At 43.1% G+C, this 26,189-nt stretch overlaps 1 protein-coding gene across 1 annotated transcript in view; it reads left to right on the top strand.

The window, feature by feature from the left end:
* The window catches only part of COBL (cordon-bleu WH2 repeat protein), a 440,790-nt gene that overhangs the window by 237,213 nt on the left and 177,388 nt on the right, over positions 1–26,189 (top strand). The window contains exons 8-9 of the mRNA XM_088464406.1: positions 9,502–9,619; positions 11,680–11,718. Coding sequence (XP_088320532.1) covers positions 9,502–9,619; positions 11,680–11,718 — 157 coding nt within the window. The remainder of the gene's footprint in view (positions 1–9,501; positions 9,620–11,679; positions 11,719–26,189) is intronic.

The raw sequence follows: 26,189 nt of genomic DNA, 5'->3' as shown, positions 1-26,189 counted from the left end.
GTCACAGTGTGCCACTGCCGCACGCAGGATGCCTGACGGCCGCATACAACACAACACACAGTCTCTCTGTCTCAGCTGCGCGGGACTCTCTGGGATTTGGAGGCGGGACTGCGTGATGTCTTGACATCACACGGTACTCGCGCAGTGCTCCTCTGGGAGCGCTGTGAAGTTGTGAACGGCCGGGTGATTACTTCGGGCAAAGGGGCCCGTCCACGGGCCCCTCGGGTCCCACCGGGCCCTAGGCGAGCGCCTAGGATGCCTAGCGGGAAATCCGTCCCTGATCAGTGTGGATCTCTGATCCTATCATAGGAGCCATCTCTGGGTTCTATGGGAGCGTCAGCAGTCCCAATAATTATGCTGCCACTAACCGTGTCTATTATTATTATCCTTAACTTATATGGCGTAAGGGGTCCGCATTGCCTTACATAGTACAGAAGCAGTCCAAACAAAACAAGGAAAAAGTGCAAAGGTCTTAACATAACATTGGATATAAGTATATAACTATTAGGGATGTGCAGGCTCGGATAGGTTCGAATTTGCAAGCCGAGTTCGGATTTTTCACTAAAAAAAACAGGACTCGGAAAGAGGCAAAACGTCATCTTGCATGGACAAACATCATTCCTGGACCATCTGGCTTTTGACGAGACCCTTGTGGTAGGGTCTCGTTGCCGCAAGCCCAAGAGTGCTTTCGGCTCTATCAGAGCCGAAAGCACTCCCACTGACATCACTTGTGATGTCAGTGGGGCCGGACCCAGACAGTAGGCGTTCCCATGGGAACGCCTCCGTCTGGGCAGCCACGCCCCGGCACGCCCACCAAAGGGGGCGTACTGTCACTCACCATCGACAGCACGCCCCCTTTGTAGCGAGACCCATAGCGACGATTTGCCCGTCACTATCCGGGTCTCGTTCATGCGCAAGACGGAGCCGCCTCCAGCGTGCGCTTGCGCACTGGGCCAACATCGACCCGCTTGCGAACACTCAGCGCTCGTGAGCGGGTCTGCATTAGGCCCTCTGTTCACTCTAGTAGTCACTCCGAAAAGGAGAAGCTACTCTGGTCAGAATAGCATGTGACCACTGTGATGGCAGCAGGTGGCCATCACAGTACCCAAAGTGTACTGCTGGCAGCCGGTCACCAGGGAGAGAGGAGGGGGCCCCCGATGACAAATGCACACAGGCCCCCTCCTCTATTAATTAGTCCCTGGGGCAACATCTCCACTGTTGTAAACCCTCACCTTAGTAAATATACCAGTTAGAGTATTATTTTTTACATTTTTATTATGAAGTTTGTTCTCAGGCCTTCACAGCACTATAAGGTCAGCCCATCATTTATTATATTCCATGGCAGGTTTAAGTCTGGGGTTTTTTAAGGCCAGTGTGAAAACATATTAATTTCAGTTTCTGTTTTGACTGCATGCATAAGATGTTATCAGGTTGCAGCCAGCTACTGAAAGTGTCTGTGCCTGACTTCCACAGGCTGTGAATCATGGAGTTGTTGTGGATAGACATGGGTATGCAAAGCCAATCAATTCCAGCAATCTCAGTGGCTTATTTCTTCATAGCAAAATCGCTGTCACTGGGGATCACTATGTGATAGAGCTAGTACAAGTTACAAAGAAAGGTTCTTACTGCCGCAGCTCTTACAACGTATTCCCATTAGAAAGATATATAATAAATACAAAACATCATCTTTCCCTAAATGACATATTTTTAGCTACCATCAACATTTTGCTTATATTGTAAACATGTTTTTCATGTACTGCATACAGTAGTTCATTATGGGGGATATGTAAGAAGAGGTAGTAAGTGCCAAGGGGCAGATGTAATATAGCAGCATTTATCGTGCCGCCTTACCTCTTCCTGCTTCGCATTTTAGCGAGGTGAAGCAGGAATCAATAACAGAGATGTGTTTTCACACGTCGCCAGAATTACCTACCTGTACGTGTGCCAACCTGCGGCTAGTTCTTTGTTGCCCTAGCTGCACACAAGATCTTGCGATGTTTGCAAGATCTCGCGCATGCGCAGTGGGGCTGACCATGAGGTAAGACATTAGCACTAGGCTGATGCACTGTGGGTCTTGCACTGATTGCGGGAGGGGGCAGTTTTCTCTCCCCCACTCAGATGGACAAAATGTTTATACCTCTCAGCGTTATTGCTTCCTGCTTCACCTTGATAAGAGGTGAAGCAGGAAGAGCTATAGTGTCACGCTAAGTGCCGCTATAGTACATTTCACCCTATGACCTAATTTTTCTGGGGCATTCCCAATTTTCAGACCCCAAAGAGAGTGATGTATCAGTGTCGGTTCTGTCATTTACTAGTAGTACATAGGACTTTGTGGTGTGATTGTGAATGTCGACATTCAGACCATGCTGACATTCTTGTGTCGATATTCTGAATGTCAACATGCTGAATGGGGCAGGGGATTATTTAAAGGCTAAGACTAGCATCCAATCACAAATGGTCCTCTACAAAATAATAGCATAATATTGAATCTATTTATTATAGGTAAAAACCCCACTTCTCCCTATTTACTATGCAGTGATTGCTGGTTAAAGTTATTGCCGGTGATATATTTGCAAGGGCTGTCTGGCAAAGGCTTCCTTAAGCCGTCTTCCTTTCACTATTGCCATATCAGAATGGTGATAGCTGGGAGTCAGCACCGGAAAAAATGCTTGTTGTTCACATAAAGCATACTTTCTCTTTTTTATTATATTAAAATAATACAGATTTACTCTATTCATATTCATATTTCTATTTCTGTGGGGTTTTTTTGTTTCTGCGTACAGGCACTGAAGACTGATGGGTTAAGTGGTAAGGCTCCTCTTACTGTGGCTAGTGTGTATGGTGGGGTCTGTATTTTCTGTAAGTTTCTCTCTGCTCCCCCTGCCAAACAATTTTTTGCCAAAATCATATAAAACTAGATGGATGGGTAGATATGAGATAGATAGATAGATAGATATAATGGAAAATAAATGTTATGGGGCCTGATTCACTACGTATCACTATTGCATGCAGTGAAAGTCCAAGCTGCGTATGGCATCGCAGTGGCTAATTTATGAACGCCCCTGTAACGGCGGTCAAATGCACTGACATGACTGCTTTTTGCCAACCACGCCCCCTGTCATGACCCCCAAACGGTCGCTTCCTGTCAATCACTGCGATGGGTCTGCAATCGCAGTGGAGCTTTCTCGCACTGCGATGCATACACAATGCGCAGTACGCTACAATTGGCCGTCTGCGTGCATAATCGCAGTTGTGACCCGTAAAGAATCAGGCTCATTGTCAGGCCATAGCATAGCGTATACTGTATGTTTGCCCATTAGCCGAGCATTGACACTAAACAAAATACTGCTTATGAGTCCAAAAAATTATGATTCTGTGAAAAGAATAAAGCAAAGCAAGGTGAGTTCTGACAGAGGTGAGATCTGACAGAGGTGAGTTCTGACAGAGGTGAGATCTGACAGAGGTGAGTTCTGACAGAGGTGAGATCTGACAGAGGTGAGTTCTGACAGAGGTGAGATCTGACAGAGGTGAGATCTGACAGAGGTGAGTTCTGACAGAGGTGAGATCTGACAGAGGTGAGTTCTGACAGAGGTGAGTTCTGACAGAGGTGAGATCTGACAGAGGAGAGATCTGACAGAGGTGAGATCTGACAGAGGTGAGATCTGACAGAGGTGAGATCTGACAGAGGTGAGTTCTGACAGAGGTGAGTTCTGACAGAGGTGAGATCTGACAGAGGTGAGATCTGACAGAGGTGAGATCTGACAGAGGTGAGTTCTGACAGAGGTGAGTTCTGACAGAGGTGAGATCTGACAGAGGTGAGTTCTGACAGAGGTGAGTTCTGACAGAGGTGAGTTCTGACAGAGGTGAGATCTGACAGAGGTGAGATCTGACAGAGGTGAGATCTGACAGAGGTGAGATCTGACAGAGGTGAGTTCTGACAGAGGTGAGTTCTGACAGAGGTGAGTTTTGACAGAGGTGAGTTCTGACAGAGGTGAGATCTGACAGAGGTGAGTTCTGACAGAGGTGAGTTCTGACAGAGGTGAGATCTGACAGAGGTGAGATCTGACAGAGGTGAGAACAGACAATTAGTATAAATACTCACTACGCTGAGCTAATGGTGCTATTGTACACAGAATGGCTTCAGTTGTTAAATTGTGTATAGTGCAGGGCATTTTCCAGCTCATTTTATTCTCTGCTTTACCTCAACATTACTGTCTGCGTACAATAACTGATATGGACATGCAAAATGTGCATTCATAAAGAAAACCATCCAGAAGAATGGTTTTTGCTTATTTTTTTTTTTTTTTTCAAGTCAATTTTCCTAAGATGCACTCCACTTGTGTCTGACGGGGCATAGCTGGGCTGTAACAGGGAATTGTCACTCAGGCAAAGTTCATAGAGAGAGTGTTGGCAGAAATGCGGCCTATGCAATTCACATATTCTCAGGTGTATCATTTGCACCAGGTATAGCTGTACAAGTGCACCCTGATGATGAGTATCAAACTAAGTGGATATGGGGCAGGTGCACCACAAAGATGCCTACACAAAGGTACAGCTAAAAGCCCACAATTGTACAAGGTAAGACGCAGGTCAGAAAGGAACCACAAAAATATTTTGGCTAGTATCAGTTGCAATCACAACAGACATTGGCATAAAGGCGCATATACGCATTTAGTTCTGTGCATGCAAAGTTGGAGAAGAAATCATCATCACGTCCCTATACTTTTATGATATGTAAGAAGATACACTACAGGCCAATGGGTCTGATTTTGGAGAGCCTGAGATTCCAGAATACATGTTTGTGTATGAATAATAGATTACTTTAACAAAGTAAATACAATGTCTGTTGTGATTGCATTTGATACCAGCCAAAATATTTTTGTGGCTCCTTTCTGTCCCACTTTTTAGCTTGTACATTTCTAGGCTACATGGGTGTTGTATTATTCATTTGTACTGCCAAGTATGGTGGTATTTACGAAATAAATCATAATGATATAAACTCCCATTATACAGTAAGGGCAGTCAGACTTTGCTTGGGTTTGGCTCATGCCTGGATTTGGCCAACGAAAGAGATTTGTATGTCAAATAAATGCAAACTAAACCCAAAACAATTAACTAATTTACTTGAAAGCTGTTTTTACATTCGATAACAAGCTGGCAATATACATTTGTGAGGCAGCCAGAAATCCTGACTCAGAGACAACAATTAAACTGATACCCCAAATGACTTACAGAACATATATGTTATCACAGGAAAAGTGACCTGTAATTTACATTATAATTGGAAATTCTGTAACACTTATCAACAGTAATTGTGACATCTTGCAAACTTTTTAGTCTCATTCATTCTAAATACGTTCTGTTAAGCAATGTGTTAAAGTAATGTATAATATAAATTTTTATTGAATGCATGCAATTACTACTAAGGTTCTGGAATCGACATATTGACTGTGGATCCTGTGACTACTTTCCATATTTCAATGCATTCAATCCCTTATCATGCTTCTCTCTCATATTCCTAAAAGGAAACTAAACAGGAAAATGTGTAAGGTAAATGTAATAGCTTGTGACTTGCAGACATTGGTGAGTTTTTCCGATGAGTCTACCACAACAGAGAAATGCTCCCTGTGCCGCCCAGCTTCCTGAGCGCCCAACATCATGATGTTGTGTGCATGATGTCATTACTTCGTGCAGGGAGGGCAGAGCCGGCAGCATGGGGAAGTGCAGTGCTGACCGGAGCTTCCTTAGAACTCTCCAATCTGTACAGGTTTCTGGGTGCCTAATGCAGAGAGTCTGGCTGCACGGTGCCTTTCAAGGCACCCTGCAAGCCAGCAGCAAGGGCCACGGGGCGGCGATCAGGGCCGGATTACTAATGGGCCGGGTGGAGCTCCAGCTCCAGGCCAACCATTCAAATAGGCCCAACGCAGTGCAGACAGGAAAAAAAAATCCCTGTGAACACTGTCTGCACTACTTTGAATCCGACATTGCAGTGATGGAGGATTCGAAGTCTGGTCCATTCACCCCCCTCCGTGCATCGGCAGTCCGAAGCTCCGTCACTGACTGTCCAATTTCTCTCCCTGGCCCTGCAGTCTGAGGCTCCGCCCCCATGCCGCCCGAAGCTCCGCCCCCATGCCGCCCGAAGCTCCGCCCCCCCGGTCGTACTAGCTTCCCTGACCATGTGAAATTGGCTCCGGTTCCCTGGGTCATCTGAAGCCCAGCCGTTTCACCCAAGGGGCCACTACTCCCCTCCTCCCTGCGCAATGAAATTAAACTATAAGGTTAGCCTTTTGAGCAGAGTGCAGAGGCTGAGCTGCTGTGAGAAGAAGCCAGCATGCATAACCAGTGTTCCTTCCCACAGGTCAGTGTAATGTCTGGCATCTATTAAGTGTGTGTATGTGTGTGTATGTATATATGTATATATATACACAAATGTGTGTGTGTATGTATATATATATATATATATATATAAAATGTGTGTGTGTGTAAATATATATGTATATGTTTTTGTATATGTGTGCACATGTATGTAAATATATATATGTATATGTTTTTGTATATGTGTGGGTATATATATATATATATATATATATATATATAGATCAGTTGTTGAACCTGGCACTCCCATACTCGCAGTGGTGTATCTATAATGAGTGCAGTGTGTGCGGTGTGGGGCCCCCGGGTCCAGGGGGGCCCTGCACCGCACACACTGCACCCATATTTTTTTTAAACTTACCTGTCCGAGGTCCCGCGTCGGGGGTCACTTCTGCTCAGAACACCGGAAAAATGGCTGCCCCGCCCATTTTCCGGCGTTCTGCGCATTTGTAGTAGACTCCGGGCACACTCTAGTGCCCGGAGTCGACTAATGCTCCAGTGGCTAGCCAGCCGCGTCAGTCGGCGGCCAGCCACCAGGGAGAGAGGAGGGGGCCCCGCACGAGGAGTGCACACGGGCCCCCTCCTCTCTTAAAACGCCCCTGCATGCTCGTAAATAGAATTTGCGCCAGTGTCCTCCTTTATTGCCAACTTCTGCAATAGGTTGGCATCCACACAATTATGCCAATAAATGCGACCCTGATGGTGATTATGGACCACACAGGACATCCAATTGCTTTCAAAATACAATAACTCTTTACTTAAGCTGGGTACACACTGATAGATATATCCCCCATTTCACTGAACAGGCGATATATCCATAGTGCATCACCGTGTGTGTACAGCGGATATGTCTGTGAACGACATGGTTCACAGACATATCCGATCTGCTGTGCAGCTGTCAAGGCCGGGTCATCGGGCAGATGATTGGCAAGTGTGTATACACTTAAAAATCAGCAGGTCGCGGGTCAGTCCAACATCGACCTAGTGTGTACCTGGCTTTAGGTTCTTTCATGATTAAAGAACCTAAGTAAAGAATTCTGAAACATTGAAAGCATCTTGGGGGTCTTGTGTGATCCACAATTGCAGTCAGAGTGTCGCCTTCACTGGTATTGGATGCGGTCATTATACCGACAGTCGGGATTCCGGTGCTTACAATGCCAGCGCTGGAATCCTCATACGTGTCAGAATCCTGGTCCTGGCATCCTGACCGCCGGCATTCTGACTAAGTACCGGGCTTAGGGTTAAGCATTAGGGGGAGGGTTGGACACTAAGTAGAGAGGGTTAGGTTTACGGGTGCAGAGAGGAGAGGTTAGGATTAGGCACTATAGGATTAGGCACTAGGGGGGAGGGTCAGGATACTGACCAGCAAGTGTTGTTATCCTAACCCTGGCGGGATGCCGGCGCTGGAAACCCATACCCAACCCATTGATATATATATTAGTGTTTATATACAGTGTGTGTGTGTATATATATATATATATATATATATATATATATATGTCTCTGTGTGTATGCATATAGGGAGCTGCTGCATCTATGAGGGGTGATTATGATCAATCATAACCTCCAGAGGTGCCGCAGGCCGCGGATGGCAGCTGTGTTTGCACTTTCACAAAAGAAACAAAACTTTTTTGTTATAGCTCCACTATAAATTTGTTAAAGGTAGGCGCAAGTTTTGCCCCCATGGACATAGCCATGCCCCCTGTGTAGACCACATCACTGGTCACACTGCCACAGAAGTTATCACACTCCTCTGCAGCGCCACACAATAGGCCATTCATAAATTTCAGCTCCAGGCCCATGTGGACCTTAATCTGGCACTGGCGGCGATGGTGCCGCCCACAGAACCTGACGCACACCCCTAGATATGGTCCTGTCTGCCAGATGTTTTAAATGGGCAATCATTTAAAAGGCAAAATCAAATTGGTGCAGACTCACCCAAATTTCCCTGATGCCTGCACTGCACAGGTGATTACATTTAAACCTGTATGTAGAAATTTCCTCAAGTGTTTATTTTTACCAACCTTATAGACTGGCTTTCTAAGCAACTGTAAGTGAACTTTATCTAACTTCCCATTGTCTTTGGCCATGTTTGTCTGCTTCATTAAACAGTTTTAGGCTACAACCAGACTGATGCTTATTACTTTTTTCCATAATAAACGCTGCAGACATTTTAGTAGTTCTTCTCACACTGAACCAATTTAATTTTAGGTAGAACACATTTCATTAAAATATTTTTTCTGCGCAAACAGTGTAAGCTATATAATCAGATCCTTACAGTAAGCACATGCAATTCTTCCAAGTATTGTACTGTGCTGTGCTGTGAACTTACCTTTTGATGGACTGAATGCTATAAGACTAATTGAATATATTGTGGGTTATTTTTATTTGTACTTTTCTGTGTTAATGTTCAAACTTTTTTTCAAAATAAACAATTAAAAAAAAAAAGGCCCCCGAAGCAATCCCTACACATACACACAGACACACATGTGCCAGTTTTTATGAAACATGCATAAAGTAACACGTGCTGGGTATGGCAGGTTTGCATTTCCTGATGGAAGATAGTTTGTGAACATGGCAGATGATCGTATTCCCTACTAAATGCTGCTTGGTGCACTGATCATGCACATCATTGCCTCATAGTCGATGTTGTGTTGTCTCTTGTTAGCAATATGTTGTCCAATTTTACATTATTTATTTTCTTATTGTAGCCCAGTCTAATGATTGTTGAAAATGTTGCTTTCAGTGTCTATAGATTAGGCCAAGTGAAGGTGCAATTAAAGGCTATGTTACAGGAAACTTGCTCTATTGAAGAGTAATTTATGTCTGTTGTATATTGTGTCCATGTAAATATGCCACTTTTGCTACATGCTTCTTTCCTGGCCCTGATACCATATATTCAACCTCATATATAATACAATAATGCATAAACAAAATTGTTTTTGAGCTTATTTTACTATAGTGTCGACTTCTAAGCTATTTAGTTGCAATCATCATTTTTTTTCCAATGCATTGCTTCTTGTACTGATGAGATTTAAAAAATCTTGTTTGTAGTACTTTTTAGAATGATGTTATCATAAAGCGAATCACTAATGACATTTGACCTGTCTATGGTATGCTTTATTTCAGATTTACTCCATCGTCAAAAAGGATAAGAAGAAAACAAAAAGAAAGGCCCCATCTCCGCCATCTCTTCAAATGCCAAATGAGAAAAGTGAAGATTTGGAGAAAAGGAAAAGCTCCACAGGTGAGTATATGATCACCACAACCTGTACTGACTGGAATTATGTATTGCACTTCCTCCCTGTTTGGATTAAGAAATCAGAGTAGTGATGTTTGACTACTGTAGCTGTAAATTAAAAAATTTCATCTACCCTACAAATATAACCACATAGGAATAAAGAAATTTACATTACGAGAACAGTGAAATTTGTATTGTACATAAAAATAGCTCCTAATATTTGAATGTAGAAGACAGAGTTATATACTGTATTTATGTTGCCCTCAGACACCACACAGCTCTGCTGTGCTCTCTGAATAGAATACATATAGACTTGTTCATTTGTTTATTATTTATTTATGTACATTCAATTAGTGCATTGTCTGGAAATGCAATCATAATTTCAGGCTACTGGGCAAAATGTAGAAAGCAGTTATCACTTGTTTCATAGTTGGAATGCATAGTGCCTGGTTTAATGTGATTTGTTTTGAGGATCTTAGTATGATGCATCCTACTGCATGATATTCCCATGCTAGGGAAGGCGTGCATTACAGGGCAAGGATTTTATGAGGCCACTTTGATTTTTCCTGCTTGAGAAGTGGACCTATCAAAGCACCCGATGCAGAGGTGCACTTCGGCGATGTTTTGCAACTGTGCATGCACAAAACGTCTAGAAAACCCTTACTGTGCACACGTAACCCAATGTGTGCATTGGCATATGACATCACTAAGACCTGAGATGGCGTCTCCAATCCATGGGAGCTTCAGGGTGGAGACTGATAGGTAACCTAAAGTGATCACACACAGAGGAGATGGCATTGCCGTGTTATGGGAGTGTCATTGTGCGTGTTTTGGCATGCGGCTGCGTTCTTTGTCGCAGCACCGCTGCCATATTTTGAGAAACTTACAAAGGAAGCTGTGCACCAGACAGGGGCTGCTCGGGGAGTCGATGTTTCCACTGATGGTGTGTCGATGGTGGAGAGATTGTATCCACCAGTGCAGTTGAGCATTGCTCAGATATGCAAAGTAGGTGTCGCAGGGTTAGTTCAGTCCGTCATACGGGAGTACCGAAGGGAAATGCTGAAGCTAACATTTGCATAATTTTGCACTTGAGAACTTGCATCTGAAAACTGCTTGCACCTCTGAATCAGGCCCAAAGTGATTGGCACTTGTGATAAAAAACTGCCACTTGTTACCAGCTAGTCAACCTTAGGGTATTCAATATGCGGCCTCAGTTTTTCTATTAGGGCATGCTACAAATGTTGCAGGACATGCTGGGATGTGTAGTCCCACAGCAGCTGGAGGGACGCATGTTGAATACTCCTGGTGCCTTACATTATCATTATTGATCTAGTGATTCTGCTTGTAGCCCTTATTACTCCTGACATTCTGTGACAGTCACTGTTTGTATAACATAAGACTAAAGCTGGCCACACACTAGACCAACTTACATCCAACCAGCCAACTTGTTGATTGGTTAGAATGAAAATCTGGTAACGTATAGGAGTAAATGATGATCAGCAATTTGCTCCTAAATGCCAGAAAACAGATGAAAATGGTCGTCAGACAAGTTTGTTAAATGTTTGATCTAAACTATTTGTTCAAACAACAGTTTTTGTCCATTTTCCGGCGTTTGGGAGCAAATTGCTGATTGTCATTTGCTTTCATACCTTACCAGATTTTCATTCCAACCAATCAACTAGTTGGCTGGTTGGACAGATAATCTTTAGATGTGTGGCCAGCTTAACACTGTTTTTTAAATTGCCTCATGTCTTCTAAATACAATATGCCACTAATTTTTTCTTATGTGCTTATATGAATTTTTTTTTTTTTTTAAATAACCCTCATATGACTAGAATATAAAGCATGTAAGCAGGCATCATGTATGACAAATGAAGAATTAAGTGGCATGTATTGAAATACTGCATAGAGTTGAAGGTTGTACCCCAAAGCTTCTGCGCATGTACTATTTGTTTGTATAGGTGAATTATTCAGATTTTGAGTTTCAAATGATTTATATTACTGACATACAGTATAGCTGTATACCAAAGTATCACATCTTCTACACTTCCTGTTTTCTACTTTAGCCCAACAAGAAGGCATCTGCCATAACTTGTGCTCATGCTGTGAACGGTACTTTCCCCATATGCATATTTACTCACACACTGTGACTACACCAATGTTTAATCCTTTTTCTGCATTTTATGTTACTGTTCTGGTCGTCATACGCTCTTTATTGCTTAACATATTTTTAGTTATCTCTTTAACAGCAGAAACTTAGAAGTGCACAGACTGTGACCCTTTTGTCAACACCGCTGTGTGAACAAACATTGCAGTCAGCTTACTTGACAACTGGCCAACATAGACTGCAAAAGTTTAAATTAATTTTACGCAGAAGTCATCAGTTCCCAGACATCACATGATCATGGTTCTACTGGTTGGAGGGAGGGGGCTTCAGAACTAAACTGTGTAATTAGTGTGTGCAGCTCAACTTATAGCATATAGCAAGGCAGGGGCGTATCTATAATGGGTGCAGGGTGTGCGAGACACATGGGCCCCTGTTTCCAGGGGGGCCCACACCGCACACCCTGCACCCATAATTTTAATACTTACTAAGGATACTGACTTTATACCTCTATACGCTCTTGCCTATACCTTCTAAAAACCTGCCTATACCTTCTAAAATTGACGCTATTTGCGTACGCAGTCATACAGTAAAATAATGACTTCAGACCTTGAACATGTGTTTCCAAAGCACAAAGTATTATTCAAGCAAAGTACAGATAGTTACACGCTGTGATCTAAGTACAATTTAGCGCAAAGAAATTATACAGACCCAAGATACAGTTATACATACGCAAGCGCTCTGGGACCAGATTCCGCAATCAACAAGAAACCTCCATCAACAGCATCAGCATGAAGACTGAATACTGGGATCAGAACACACATATTTATACCCCTACAGAAATAGACTACACAATAGAGAGGTTCGTTGCGATCCCATTGGTTCCCCATCACGGTGCTTCTGTTACAGAGCATTTAACAGGTTGATTCAAATGGACACAGACCAGCCTCCGACAGCTGGTTATCTCCGTTTTCCCGCCTCATGCAAATCTAGGCTGTTGGTTTTACAAAGCACATTTTGGTGCTTTAACTTTCTACGGTCCATAAGTTGAGAATGCACCGATGATACCGGGAAGCTGTTGAGAAAGTGCAGTTCAGAATGACACCAAACACGGCTTACTTATCATGTGTTAAACCTTAGATACCAAATAGCCTTTATTTAACAGCATTTGTAATGAACAAAACTTGAATCTTACACTTTAAAGCTATGGAACCTTTTATGTGAGTGTGCATTGTGTAAGTATTAGGGGTTTGGGAAAAGACGCTAGTTAACTTGGGGCAGATGCGTACGCACAAAGCTAATAAACAGCGGTCGCATGCGGGATATTATGCATTCGCTAATGTGCGACATGTTAACAGCGCAACTGTGTGTATTAATGTGTGTATGGGGTAGGGTAAAATATGTGATCGCCTGATACTAATAATAGCATTGCCATATGTACTTAAGTGTGAGTTTAGCTAAAATGGTGCAGGGCGGCCGTTCGCAAAATGGCATCTTGCAGATCTCATTTTCAAGATGGTGTCTTGCGGCCATTCGCAAGATGGCGTCATTTCGATCTAATTTTAAGCTGATCTTGTCTCAGCCAATTATCCAGCTTCGACAGTCCACCCTTTGATAGTGAACAACATGCTATCACACTCTGATTTTTAAAATTTAATTTAGACTTATATATAAATGTATTATTTAATGTTATTATGGGATGGCACAAGGTGATTCTTAATCTATCAATAATGTTTCTCTTGGAGGGGACATAAAATTACCATTATACGCAGCGGATCTTGGAAGATCATGGGAATTATGTGGGGATGCATCAATCCTATAAAGGCAGTCTTGAGGGGGAATAGGGACTTGCATTATTTGAGTTGTTTTTTAAAATAACATTTTGATAATACATTTTGTGCATGTCTAAATATAATACATTATATGATGGTATTACCTAGTTCAGGGTTGTAATGCACTTCTATATTTACCTCAGTATTCATATTGTCATTACTGACCACCATCATAATTTCATTCTTGTGTTTAACCTGATCTTTACATTTTCCACATTTCACCACAGTAGGAACACACCGGACACATATGCCAATTACTATGATGACAACCAGTTTGAGGATCAGGAGTTTACCTATGCTTGCGATCATTTCCTGGACCCACTCCCCTAGACCTGAGAACCACTTTGCTGGGTTCAACCGTGAAACCTATTCCTCTACCTTCTCCTCTACTTCAGCCACTGAAGCATTGTGGTTCTCCTGAAATTCCCATTTTAGCTGCAGAATTTCATCCATCTTCCGGTCTATCACCTCCTTTGGGTCGCTGGTATCATTGGTGACATACGTGCAATACTTCACTCCAAATTGGGTGGCCAAAGTTACACAGTATCCTCCAGTAACAGCGGTTAAATAATTTAACACTAGCCTGTGTTGCACCAGTTCTTTCTTGTATGCTTGCAATTCCCTACCTGTATACCTGAAGGTGTCATCAAACATCTCGGTGATATTATCTATCAATTTAGCAAGGTCCTGAATATATCTAAAATTTAATGTACCCCGAGCGATCCTGGTGGGATCCAGTGCTACTAAAACTTGAAAGCCAGTTGTCTCCCTAATTAACTGAGTGGCTTTATGCACATCACCAGGTATCATATTTCTTTTGCCTCTGTGTTCATACTGCGTGTGAAGATATGGTGATGGTGTGTTTTTATGAATACCAAGCATTTTAACATGTGTGAGGGTCATAACCTCTGGGACTTCTCTTCCCAGGTAACACAAACCTTCGGAACTCGGGGAGAGCCACTTATATGCTTTTCTTCAACATATAAAACATACAATATCAGGGAGAACATAAGGAATAGTATGCATCATTATCATTAAACACATTTCCCTTGCAAACAATCCTATCTCAGACTCTTCCATCTGGTACATGCAAGTTTCTGGTTGTATTATCTTAGCACAATATCGATCTGGTACCTTACCAATAATTTCTTTGGTGGAACTCAATGTATACCGATACCTAAAATGTCTCCCATTAGATCTAATTGAGCTTAACAGATCATGATTCATAGATTCATTATCAGCTCTCAGTGAGAAGGTCATCGTCTGATTATTCCCCGTCACTTCCCAACTCCCTGGTTTATTGGGGTTGGTTATGTTTAAGCACAAAAGTAATCTATCTACTTGGAATTGATGGAGTTTGAAATGAGGTGATTTGGATGAGAGGAATTTTCCATCCAATGTTTTCCCTTTTTGCAGTTCTAAAATTTCCGTAATATTCAGCGGAAATGGCACCAACCCTGCATTTTGCTGACCCTGTGGCACGTGCGAGCACACCCAACAATCAGTCTGGTGTAATACTTTGCCTACCATACTATGATAATCCTCTAAAGGATACCCATCCCAGTACGGGTTATATTTAGGCTGGCACCGTTGGATACAGTTCTCATCAACTAGGGACCCACAAAGCTCACATATACAGGAATCTTCAGATGATAAACCTCCACACTGTCCCCGAGTATCTGAAATAGCAGCTCACTTAACAATTACAGTACTAAGATTGGACAGACACTCCCCTGATTGGCATAGCACTCCTCCTTCTGACTCCACTCCATCAGCACTGCCATCAGCTACCATCTCTATCAGTCTCCCGTCACAGAAACCGGACATTCCCGAACCAACCAGAATGGTGAAACCTCTGGAAGAGAATATGAAAATGAACACAGAAGGCCAGTCCATTGCCACAACAAAGACCTGCTAATTTCTTTTAGTTCAGGTATCTCACTACAACCTTTCAATCTTCCCGGAACAAGCTCGCGATCGACAGGTCCACGTTATCAGCCTTGTCTCCGCCTTGTTTCTTCACCGGTTGGTTGACCTTTTTGCAGTGAGCGGAATGGACCCGGGTATCTCTCTCTGCCACCTGCAAGGATGTGGTACTTGTTCCCACCGATCAGTCCAACAACCTGAACGCAAGAAATTTCTGATCATAACATATTCTCCAGGTTCAACATCATGACAGTTAGTTTCAGGAATATCATGGGACAACAATTTCAGTTTCTGCTGTTTTAACTGTTTACTCATTGATATAGGATACCTTACAGTTACCTCGTTGTTACCCTTCAAGTCTTCCTGTGGACTTATAATCAAATGAGGTTGTCTACCAAACAGTGTTTCAAAGGGGGACAGATTTAGAGGAGGTTTAGGAGTGGTCCTAATACTATGTAGGACCAACAGTAGTGCTTCTGGCATACTAGTCCAGTCTCTGCCATGATTTTACTTAACTTATTTTTAATAGTCCCGTTCATCCTCTCTACCTTGGCGCTGGCCTGAGGTCGGTAGGGGGTGTGAAGTCAACTATTAATACCCATCAGTTTATGCATATTTTGAAAAACATCACCTGTGAAATGAGTACCCCTGTAACTCTCAATAATTTTAGAGATACCATATCTGCATACAAACTCCTGTACTATTTTCTTGGCAGTGAACGCAGCAGTATACGTGGCCGCTGGGTAGGCCTCAACCCAATTGGAAAACACGTCAGTGCACACTAATACATACTTGAGATTCCTGCAGGGTGTTAATTGGATGAAATCAATTTGTATTACCTGGAAAGGTCCGTCAGTCGGTGGAATGTGGGATGGTTCGGTAGGGATAGCTTTCCTTATGTTCTTCCTCAAGCAAGTCAGATAGGACATTGCTCTCTTTTCTGCTTGTGAAGAAAAACCCGATGCACACCAGTATGCTCTCACCAATTTGCACATACCTTGCTTTCCCAGATGAGTCAGACCGTGTGCTGCCTCAGCCAGGCTGGGGTAATATGCCTTGGGGGCTACTGGCTTACCTTGTCCATCCCTCCAGAGCCCGGTGGACTCTTGCCCACATCCCTTGGACTTCCAAACTGACTTTTCCTGAATTGAACACAAATTTTGCATCTCAATTAATTTCAACATATCAATTGTTTGAAAAGACATAGGCCCTCATTCAGAGCCGTACGCTCTGAGCAGAGCGCACGCTCTGAATGAGGGCCGGGCTCCATGAAAATGGAGCGTCCTCCTGGACGCTCGTATAGCTGTGGGTCACCACCCACAGGCTATACGAGCGTGCAGTTTGATGGCCGCGATGGTCGAGACCATCGCGACCATCGAAATTGCGAGCCGGAGCCTGCGGTTGAGGTTTTCAACCGCAAGCTCCGGAGTGATTTTGGCTCTATCAGAGCCAAAATCACTCCCACTGACATCACTAGTGATGTCAGTGGGCCGGCTTCTGACGGGAGGCGTTCCCGTGGGAACGCCCCCGTCAGGGAGGCACGCCCCCGGCATGCCCACCAAAGGGGGCGTGCTGTCAATCAACATTGACAGCACGCCCCCTTTGATCGGACACAACGAGCGAAGGACTTTCCTTCGCTCGTCGCGTCTGGCGCATGCGCACGACGGAGCTCCCTCCGTCGTGCGCATGCTCAGTGCATAACATCGACCCACTTGCGAGCGGACAGCCGCTCGCGAGTGGGTCTGAATCAGGCCCATAATTTGTTCCGTTGGTAAAACATTTTTAACCCTGCTGCCCATTTCGCAGCTTCATCTGCTCTGTTGTTGCCCAGTGACACTGGACCATCCTCACATATATGGGCTTTACACATAATTACTGCCACCGTTTTGGGCAGTCGGATTGCTTTTAGTAATTGTTTTATATGTCTGGAATGTGCAACTGGTGTGCCTGCTGCTGTCATAAAATTTCTCAGACTCCATAGAGCTCCGAAATCTTGTACCACTTCGAACGCATACCTAGAGTCAGTGTAAATGTTAGCAGATTTGCCTGCTGCCAGTTCACATGCTCTAGTTAGTGCAACTAACTCTGCCACCTGGGCTGAGTGAGGAGGACCAAGGGGTTCAGCTTCTATGATGTCTGTGTCATTTACAACAGCATAACCTGTACATAATTCACCTGTGTCTGTTTGTCTATGACAACTCCCGTCCGTGTAAAATGTCACATCCACATTCTCTAAAGGTGTGTCACATATGTCAGGTTTAGCAGTAAAGGTCTGATTCAGATATTCCATACAATCGTGTGTATCATTATGTCTGCTGAACTCACTTCCCGCCAGCAACTCGTCTCCTTCCACCCTTTGTACATCATGTTATACATATAGGAAATACGTTGCTGGATTCAGTGTATTACATTGTTTAACAGTGATGTTTGCAGGTGCAATTAGAGCTAGTTCCCATTTGGTAAACCTAGCTGAAGAAACATGTCTGGTTTGGGCAGAGTTCAGCAGAGCAGATACAGCGTGGGGAGTATAGACAATCATATCATGGCCCAGTACTATGTCCTCACTTTTACTCACCAATAGAGCAATTGCTGCCACACTTCTTAAACAAGTTGGGAGTGATCTTGCCACAGTGTCCAATTGGGCACTGTAGTATGCTACGGGCCTACTGGCATCACCATGTTTTTGTGTGAGGACACCTGCAGCACAACCATCAGCTTCCGTACAATACAAGTCAAAAGGTTTTTCAGAATCAGGTATTCCCAATGGAGGTGCTTTTGTCAGACTATCCTTAAGATTAAGGAAAGCCTGCTCTGATTCCTCTGTGTGTATGACACGATCGGTCTTTGAGGAAGAGACTAAGTCCTGTAATGGCAAGGCCAAAATAGAAAAACCTGGGATCCACATTCTACAGTATCCACACATTCCCAAGAAGGTACAAATTTGCTGTTGGTTCTGTGGCAGTGTCATGTTCTATATGGCCTGGATTCTGTCATTTGTGAGATGTCGTAACCCCTGAGTTAGGCAGTGTCCCAAATATTTTACTCTGGATTGGCACAGCTGTAGTTTGTCCTTAGCAACCTTGTGTCCTGTGTGCGAGAGGTGAAGCAACAAAAGTTTAGTATCATTTAAACATGACATAAACGAATCAGAACATAGCACTAAATTGTCCACATATTGAATTAGAACAGACCCATTGGCAGGTTGAAAAGATTGTAAACAGTCATGTAAGGCCTGGGAGAAGATACTGGGGCTGTCTATGAAACCTTGGGGCAATCGTGTCCATGTGTATTGTACACCCCTGTATGTGAAAGCAAATAGGTACTGACAGTCAGGATGAAGAGGCACAGAGAAGAAAGCAGAACAGAGGTCAATGACAGAGAAATGGGTTGCATTGGTTGGGATCTGGAATGACAGCTGGATTTGGCACTACGGGAAATTGGCTCTCTACTACCTTATTAACACCTTTAAGGTCTTGTACCAGCCTATAACCCCTCCCACCACTCTTCTTCACCGGAAAGATGGGACTGTTGGCTACACTAGCTGTACGAACTAAAATTCCCTGTTGTAATAATTGCTCAATTATTGGATAACCCCCTAATTCTACCTCCTGTTTCAGTGGGTACTGGGGAATTTTTGGAGCTTGCCTACCGCCTTTTAAATTTACCATTACGGGGCTTACGTTTGCCATTAATCCAGTGTCCTGTCCATCCTTGGTCCAAAGTGAATCTGGAATTTGGGATAGCATTTGATCTACCTGAGATGGATTTTCATTTAAACTGGTAGAGTAATACATTATCCTTTGGGGAGTGTCCAACATATCCCGCACCTCGTGTGCAACTCTCTCTGGGACATCTAAAAATACACCATCAGGGGTACAATATATGACACATCCCATCTTGCATAACAAATCCCTTCCCAGTAGGTTAGTAGGAGCTGCTGCTGCCAGGAGGAAAGAATGCCTGGTATGCAACGGCCCAATAGTAACCTCTGTGGATTTTGTTAAAGGATAATGTTGCACTTTACCTGTAACGCCCATTGCTGGTACTGTCTCATTGATTATCTATAAATTAACGGGAGATTTTATCACTGACCAGGTCGCCCCTGTGTCTACAAGAAAAGGATATTTAGTACCAGCTACATCAACCATCATGACTGGCTCTTCCCTAGTACCCCCCGTTAACCTGACTATCTGTAGACCACAGGTATGACCTGACCCCTAGCGCTGGCTCCCACTCTCCAATAAAGCATTAACGGCCACAATTGGAGCTGGTGCCTGTTGGATATTTGCTGGTCTCTGCGTATATCCTTTATGGGGATATCCAGGTACTCCCTGGTTAGGGGGTCCTACCCTCTTTACCATACAGCTCTTACTTAGATGTCCTGGCTGGTTGCAATTAAAACACTTTCGTGGAAAGGATGGTTGTGTGGGTTGAGCACGAGAGAATGGTGGTGGGTATGGGTAAGGATATTGAGGAAAAGGATATTGTGGGGGGTATGGAGCTTGTGGGTAGTATGGGACTTGTGGCTTTGTGTGATAAGTGGGGTAGGGCTGTGTTTGCAGTGGTGTGGGATTGGTGAGGACATGTAACTGTGCAGGTGTGTGTGTGTGTGTGTGGGTGCAGGTGTGCCTGCTGGCTGTGATGTTACTGTCATTTCTTGTAGAGCTTGAATACTGACAGCCATTAGTTTCTCACTCTGGGTCTCTCTCTTCTTTGAGATATTTTTATCATGTTCTATGGTGGATTCTATGAGGGTATCTATTGTGACTCCCCTCCAGCCAGGTTTTTAGGTTCTCTTTAAGGCCATCCATGAGTATAGTGACAATCATTCCCCTGTGGTGAGTGCTATCTTTAATACCTTCTAACCCAGTGTACTGGGTGATTGCCTTCAGAGCCCGGTCACAATAATCTTCTGCAGATTCACTCTCTTTTTGTTTTATGGTGAAAATTTTGTTCCAGTTAACTACAACTGGAAAATATACACCCAATTGAGTTATAATACTGGAAATGTTACCTTGGTTTACTTGGTCTGTTAAGAGAACGTCACCATCCAATACACAATCCGTGATAAATTTTGTCACGTCGATATTGTGTGGTAGACAGGCCCTTAACGCCACTCGCCAATCTTTATTGGTTGGTTCGTGAAAACTACCCAAATTTCTCAAAAATCTTTGACATTTGGCTAGTTCCTTTTTGGGATCGGGGAAATCATTCATGATGGAATTTAGCTCTGCTCTTGTCCAAGGACAATGCATTACCACATCCTGTGTGGGCACTACTCCGTTCGCATCCGCATTCCCATTTGGAACAGTTATTGTCCGGATGGGATGCAGAGCGGCCGCACTGCTACCTTTGACCTTATTACCTGGCTGGGGGTTTAGTCTGTTGCTGCAACGTATAGTATTAACAACTTCCTCTACGGGTGCAGAGGATGTTAACACTTCCCGTGCTGTTACTGATGGAGATGGTGGCACCACTTGGGCTTGTCATGGTGCTGCATCTAACATGTGCACAGCATGGGAAATGGCAGACATGACAATAGGTTCATCATCCACATCATAAACATTTTCCTTATGGTTACTTAAGAGTGGGTACAAATTGCTTGTTACATTTTTATGGGTTTTTTCAATAACTGTACCTGCGCCCCATCCACATAAGGTGGTGGTGGTGCGCGTGAACGACTGACAATACCTTCCGCAACGCTACCTTGCCGCACATGAGCGCCGTTTTGCGGCTCGCACGCATTGCAATTTAGCGCCACGGGTGTACCTTCTGGCAATGCGTTCGCAACACTAGTTTGCACATTTTTAAGCCACGCATCCCCTTCATGCTGCGACAATTTTAAACATTCATTATGTTTTACCTTTTTCACTCGTGAACACATCAGACTGATGTGATCCTAGATATTACTCAATACATCTTTATCAAAACTACCAATTCTGGGAAACGGCCTAACACTCTTCATTGTTATCTTAAACCATAGGTCACAATACCTTATTGCATAAGCACCGTACTTAGGGCCTGATTCAGAGCCGGACGCTATTTGCGGTCGTTCGTTCAGAAAAAAGGGGTGGCTATTCAAATGAACCGTTCACTCTTTGCGGTCTGTTCACGCCTCTAGGTCTGAACGAGCGAACAAAACTTGCGGTCGTTTTTTGGATAACTACGCCCCCTGGCCGCTCGCATCCTACGTCATGTCCGCTATTTATTAGATTAATCGAGTACATCGACCAGCGTATGAACTGCTCGCTATTTTTGTGGTTGGTTTTTCCTACCGCAATCTTGCGAGCAGTTCTGACTATAAAATAACCCAGTGACGTGGTCAATGACGCTGCTGTATTATTTATGCACACCCATAAAACGCCCGTTTTGACCTTTAAGCACGCCTGCGTTCGGATCTCCACTCCCCGTTTTCAAGCACCTTCCCCTGTTACCACCCACATACGCCTCCTCCTGTCACTCAAAATAGCAGGCATTCGCTATTTAGTGAACAAACGATTTTCGGCCGCACTGACTGGTTCGAGCATGCGTATTACGATCCGTACGCATGCGCAGTTGTGCAAACGTCGCTCGGAACGAACGAGCGGCCGCTTACGAGCGGCTCTGAATCAGGCCGTTAGTATGCATAATATGACGGGCTGATCCAAGCGGCGCTTCCATTAGCAGCACATCATTGTCTAACATTTCTATTGTTTACGTGGCTCCCATTTTGGGACAACTCCTACATTTTTCAATAAAAATTTAAACTGGTGAAAAGACAGTCAAGATACTTTCACTTACCTGTGGACGCCTTTGTATCCCCGAACTCTATGGAGGACCTCTAGACGCCTCCATTCACCTACGGAAGTAAAGGCCGCTTACACTCAGCAATCCCTTTTTGACTATGTTTCAACTGCTAGGGGGCAGCAAAGTACCCTTTGTTTTCCGGTTGATTTTGTCCACCCTCTCACCAGCTCACAATCATAGTCTAACCAAAACTATGCGGTTCAATTATAGTGTTCAAATAAGCCTAACAGATCACACACATTGATTACTGAACACTATAATTCACTAGGCCGTTCGATACGCCTAGCACTTAAGGGTCCTACGATACCCTTAACATTTAGGTCCCGTGTTACACCCTAAACAAGTACTCACAGTTACACACTTTTTTCCTGCGCAGAAAAATACTCGTTAACCCAGTTATTGGCAACAATTGGTAATGTAAACTCAATGGCTTTGTTTAAACACGTGGCAGCACAACCGGAAGTACGTATACGCTATTGTGTGACTAGTCGTATACACAATAATGCGACTACTACACAACCGTATGACTTACCCTTAGCTGCGTACGCAAAAGTGCATCTCTACTGTGCGCGCAAAAATGCGACTCAGCCGCGTACACAGTACTGCGGCATCCTTTTTTTAGCGTGAAATTCTATCAACAAAGGAAAACAAACTTTTTCCTTTCTTGTCCCTGGATTCTAGTCAGCGTACCCTGACTCACGATAACGGGTAGCGATTTCTCAGCATCGAGTGGTTGCAGGTAAACTGCGTGTGGCCACTATCCACCTTTTTGGTGAGATATCGATAACCGTATGTTTATTGTGTGAATAGGTAAGTGACCACACTCTACGAGCCCCCAACTAAGGATACTGACTTTATACCTTTATACGGTCCTACCTATACCTTCTAAAAACCTGCCTACACCTTCTAAAATTGACGCTATTTGCGTACGCAGTCATACAGTAAAATAAAGACTTCAGATCTTGAACATGTGTTTCCAAAGCACAAAGTATTATTCAAGCAAAGTACAGATAGTTACATGCTGTGATCTAAGTACAATTTAGTGCAAAGAAATTATACAGACCCAATTTACAGTTATACATACGCAAGCGCTCTGGGACCAGATTCCGGCATCAACAAGAAACCTCCATCAACAGCATCAGCATGAAGACTGAAGACTGGGATCAGAACACACATATTTATACCCCTACAGAAATAGACAACACAATAGAGAGGTTCGTTGCGATCGCATTGGTTCCCCATCACGGTGCTTCTGTTACAGGGCATTTAAAAGGTTGATTCAAATGGACACAGAAGAGCCTCCGAAAGCTGGTTATCTCCATTTTCCCGCCTCATGCAAATCTAGGCTGTTGGTTTTACAAAGTACATTTTGGTGCTTTAAGTTTCTACGGTCCATAAGTTGAGAATGCATGTTGCGATCTTCACACCGATGATACCGGGAAGCTGTTAAGAAAGTCAGATCAGTATAACACCAAACACGGCTTACTTATCATGTATTAAACCTTAGATACCAAATAGCCTTTATTTCACAGCATTTGTAATAAATGAACAAAACTTGAATCTTACACTTTAAAGCTATGGAACTTTTTATGTGAGTGTGCATTGTGTAAGTATTAGGGGTTTGGGAAAAGACGCTAGTTAACTTGGAGCAGATGCTTATGCACAAAGCTAATAAACAGCGGTGGCATGCGGGGTATTATGCATTCGCTAATGTGCGACATGTCAACAGCGCAACTGTGTGATTTAATGTGTTTATGGGGTATGGTAAAATATGCGATCGCCTGATGCTAATAATAGCATCGCCATATGTACTTAAGTGTGAGTTTAGCTAAAATGGCGCTGGCGTCTTGCAGATCTCATTTTCAAGATGGTGTCTTGCGGCCATTCGCAAGATGGCGTCGTTTCGATCTAATTTTAAGCTGATCTTGTCTCAGCCAATTATCCAGCTTCAACATTACCTCTCCGTAGTCCCACATCAACGTTATCAGCTCTTTAAAAAATAGTGAAAATGCCCACCCTGGCCATTTTCCCGGCATTTTGCGCATGCGCAGTAGAGAAATCTCTGGGAAAATGGAGCGGCAGCCACTTTCCTGGTGACCTGTGCATGCTCAGTAGACTCTGGGCTCAGACTAGTGCCCAGAGTCTACTGCTGCGGCGCTGCGCACAGTGCGTGGCCGACCACCAGAGAAAGAGAGAAGGGGGCCCCGACCGGAGACTGAGCATGGGCCCCCTTCTCTCTTATAATGCCCCTGTAGCAAGGTACTAATTATTTATATATGTGTGCTATATAGGATGAAAATATGCAGCAGAAAAGATTTGTCATACGTTATTGTCCATTCATGAGATGCACCAATAGAAGTGTATCTTTAGGAACATTCCTGCACAGCCAATCACTTTAAAAACTGTGTGCTATAATTGACTAACCTGGGAACAATTGGCATTCCTAGTCCTAGACCTCCAAAAGATTGTCATCAACAGTGTGGCTGGTATCTACTGTGAATATTAGATTTATAAATATAAACCTCAACATAGCCAGGTTTTATATACGAGCGTTTGAAACAATTTATATTTACAAGTTAAAACATATTGGGAAGTTATTCTATTTGACAGTATAGTTTTGTTACAATATATGATGTATAGTTTGACTATAATCATGTTTTTAGTTATATTTATTAACTATAAAGTCACTGTTTCGGAAATACTTAAAAGTATAAAAAATGTGATGTTGCCATGTGTTACTGTAACTTTGTTATGAGAATTTTTAAATAACCGCGGTGCTGAGGAGGTATACGTGAGGAACATGATCTAACCAAACAGATAGTAAGTTGTTCATAATAGAAATAGTACATTGTGCTGTTTGACAAGGCCAGTGAGGCTTAAGAGCTACAGAATTTTCTATTAAAGGTGAGGCTAAGGTGTAGACTGGAACGTACAGTGACAAACTTTTCCTGCCTAACGAACTGGATTTACTTGTCAGTATTAAGATTCAAATATACAGCATGTTATGCATTTTTTAGACGCTAAGTACACTAAATAAACAATTGGTTCAATTTGTATGATTTAAAGAATTTAGGCACTAATTGCATGTAATCTGTTTAGAATTAAAGAGTTACACCAATTAATATATGGGAATCAACTAAAATAAATTGAAGCACCATGTAGCTTCATGTCTTCATGCAGAGGATTGCAAGGGCATTGCCAAAAATAAAAGGATACTTATAGCTAATTAATATATTATGCAAATTGAAAACACCCAATATATTCTGAACTATAAGTGTACTATGGTGAAGGACCATTATTTAAATGTCATAATTTTGTATTTTAAATAAAGCAGTCCCTTTCAAAGCATTTATACATGCAAATATGCAAATAAAGCACATTCACTAGATAAAAAATATCCTATATTGAGTGCCTCTTTAAAGTAAATAAAATTAAGTATAGTACACTTTCCAGCTAATAAGTCACAGATGCTGGACACAACATTTTAAATTGCTTCTTTAGAAAAGTAAAACTTTGGGACTATTGCAGTTGTTATCCTGGCTGTGGGACGTTGTCTTCTGTGTTTATTCCTGATTTCAACTGACAGGTATATATTGTTTCCAAATGAAAAACATTTACTCCAGGAAATCAACTCCTCCCTTCTTTCACCGTGCACTTTTGGTGCATTTTGAAGAGTTCCCCCAAGCATACAAAGGATCTGCAAGATATACACCTGTATATATTATGTAGCTGAAAGTGTACATAGAGCCTGATGGCCCTAAACAACCCTGACCTACTTAGTTAAATGAAGCGGCTGCAATTAGAAGCATACTTTTGCACTGTAGATTGAGATAATTATTATCTCGATATTAAATGACATTATCCATGCTATCCTTAGTTGAACTTCAAGAGTGCCAGGCTTGTTCATATGTTTTTTTAATATTATAGT

This window comes from Taudactylus pleione, unplaced genomic scaffold (assembly GCF_031769625.1).
Source record: "Taudactylus pleione unplaced genomic scaffold, aTauple2 ptg000054l, whole genome shotgun sequence".
NCBI classification, from domain to species: domain Eukaryota; kingdom Metazoa; phylum Chordata; class Amphibia; order Anura; family Myobatrachidae; genus Taudactylus; species Taudactylus pleione.
Note: the sequence above shows the minus strand (reverse complement) of the source record. Positions and strands in the feature narration are given on the sequence as shown.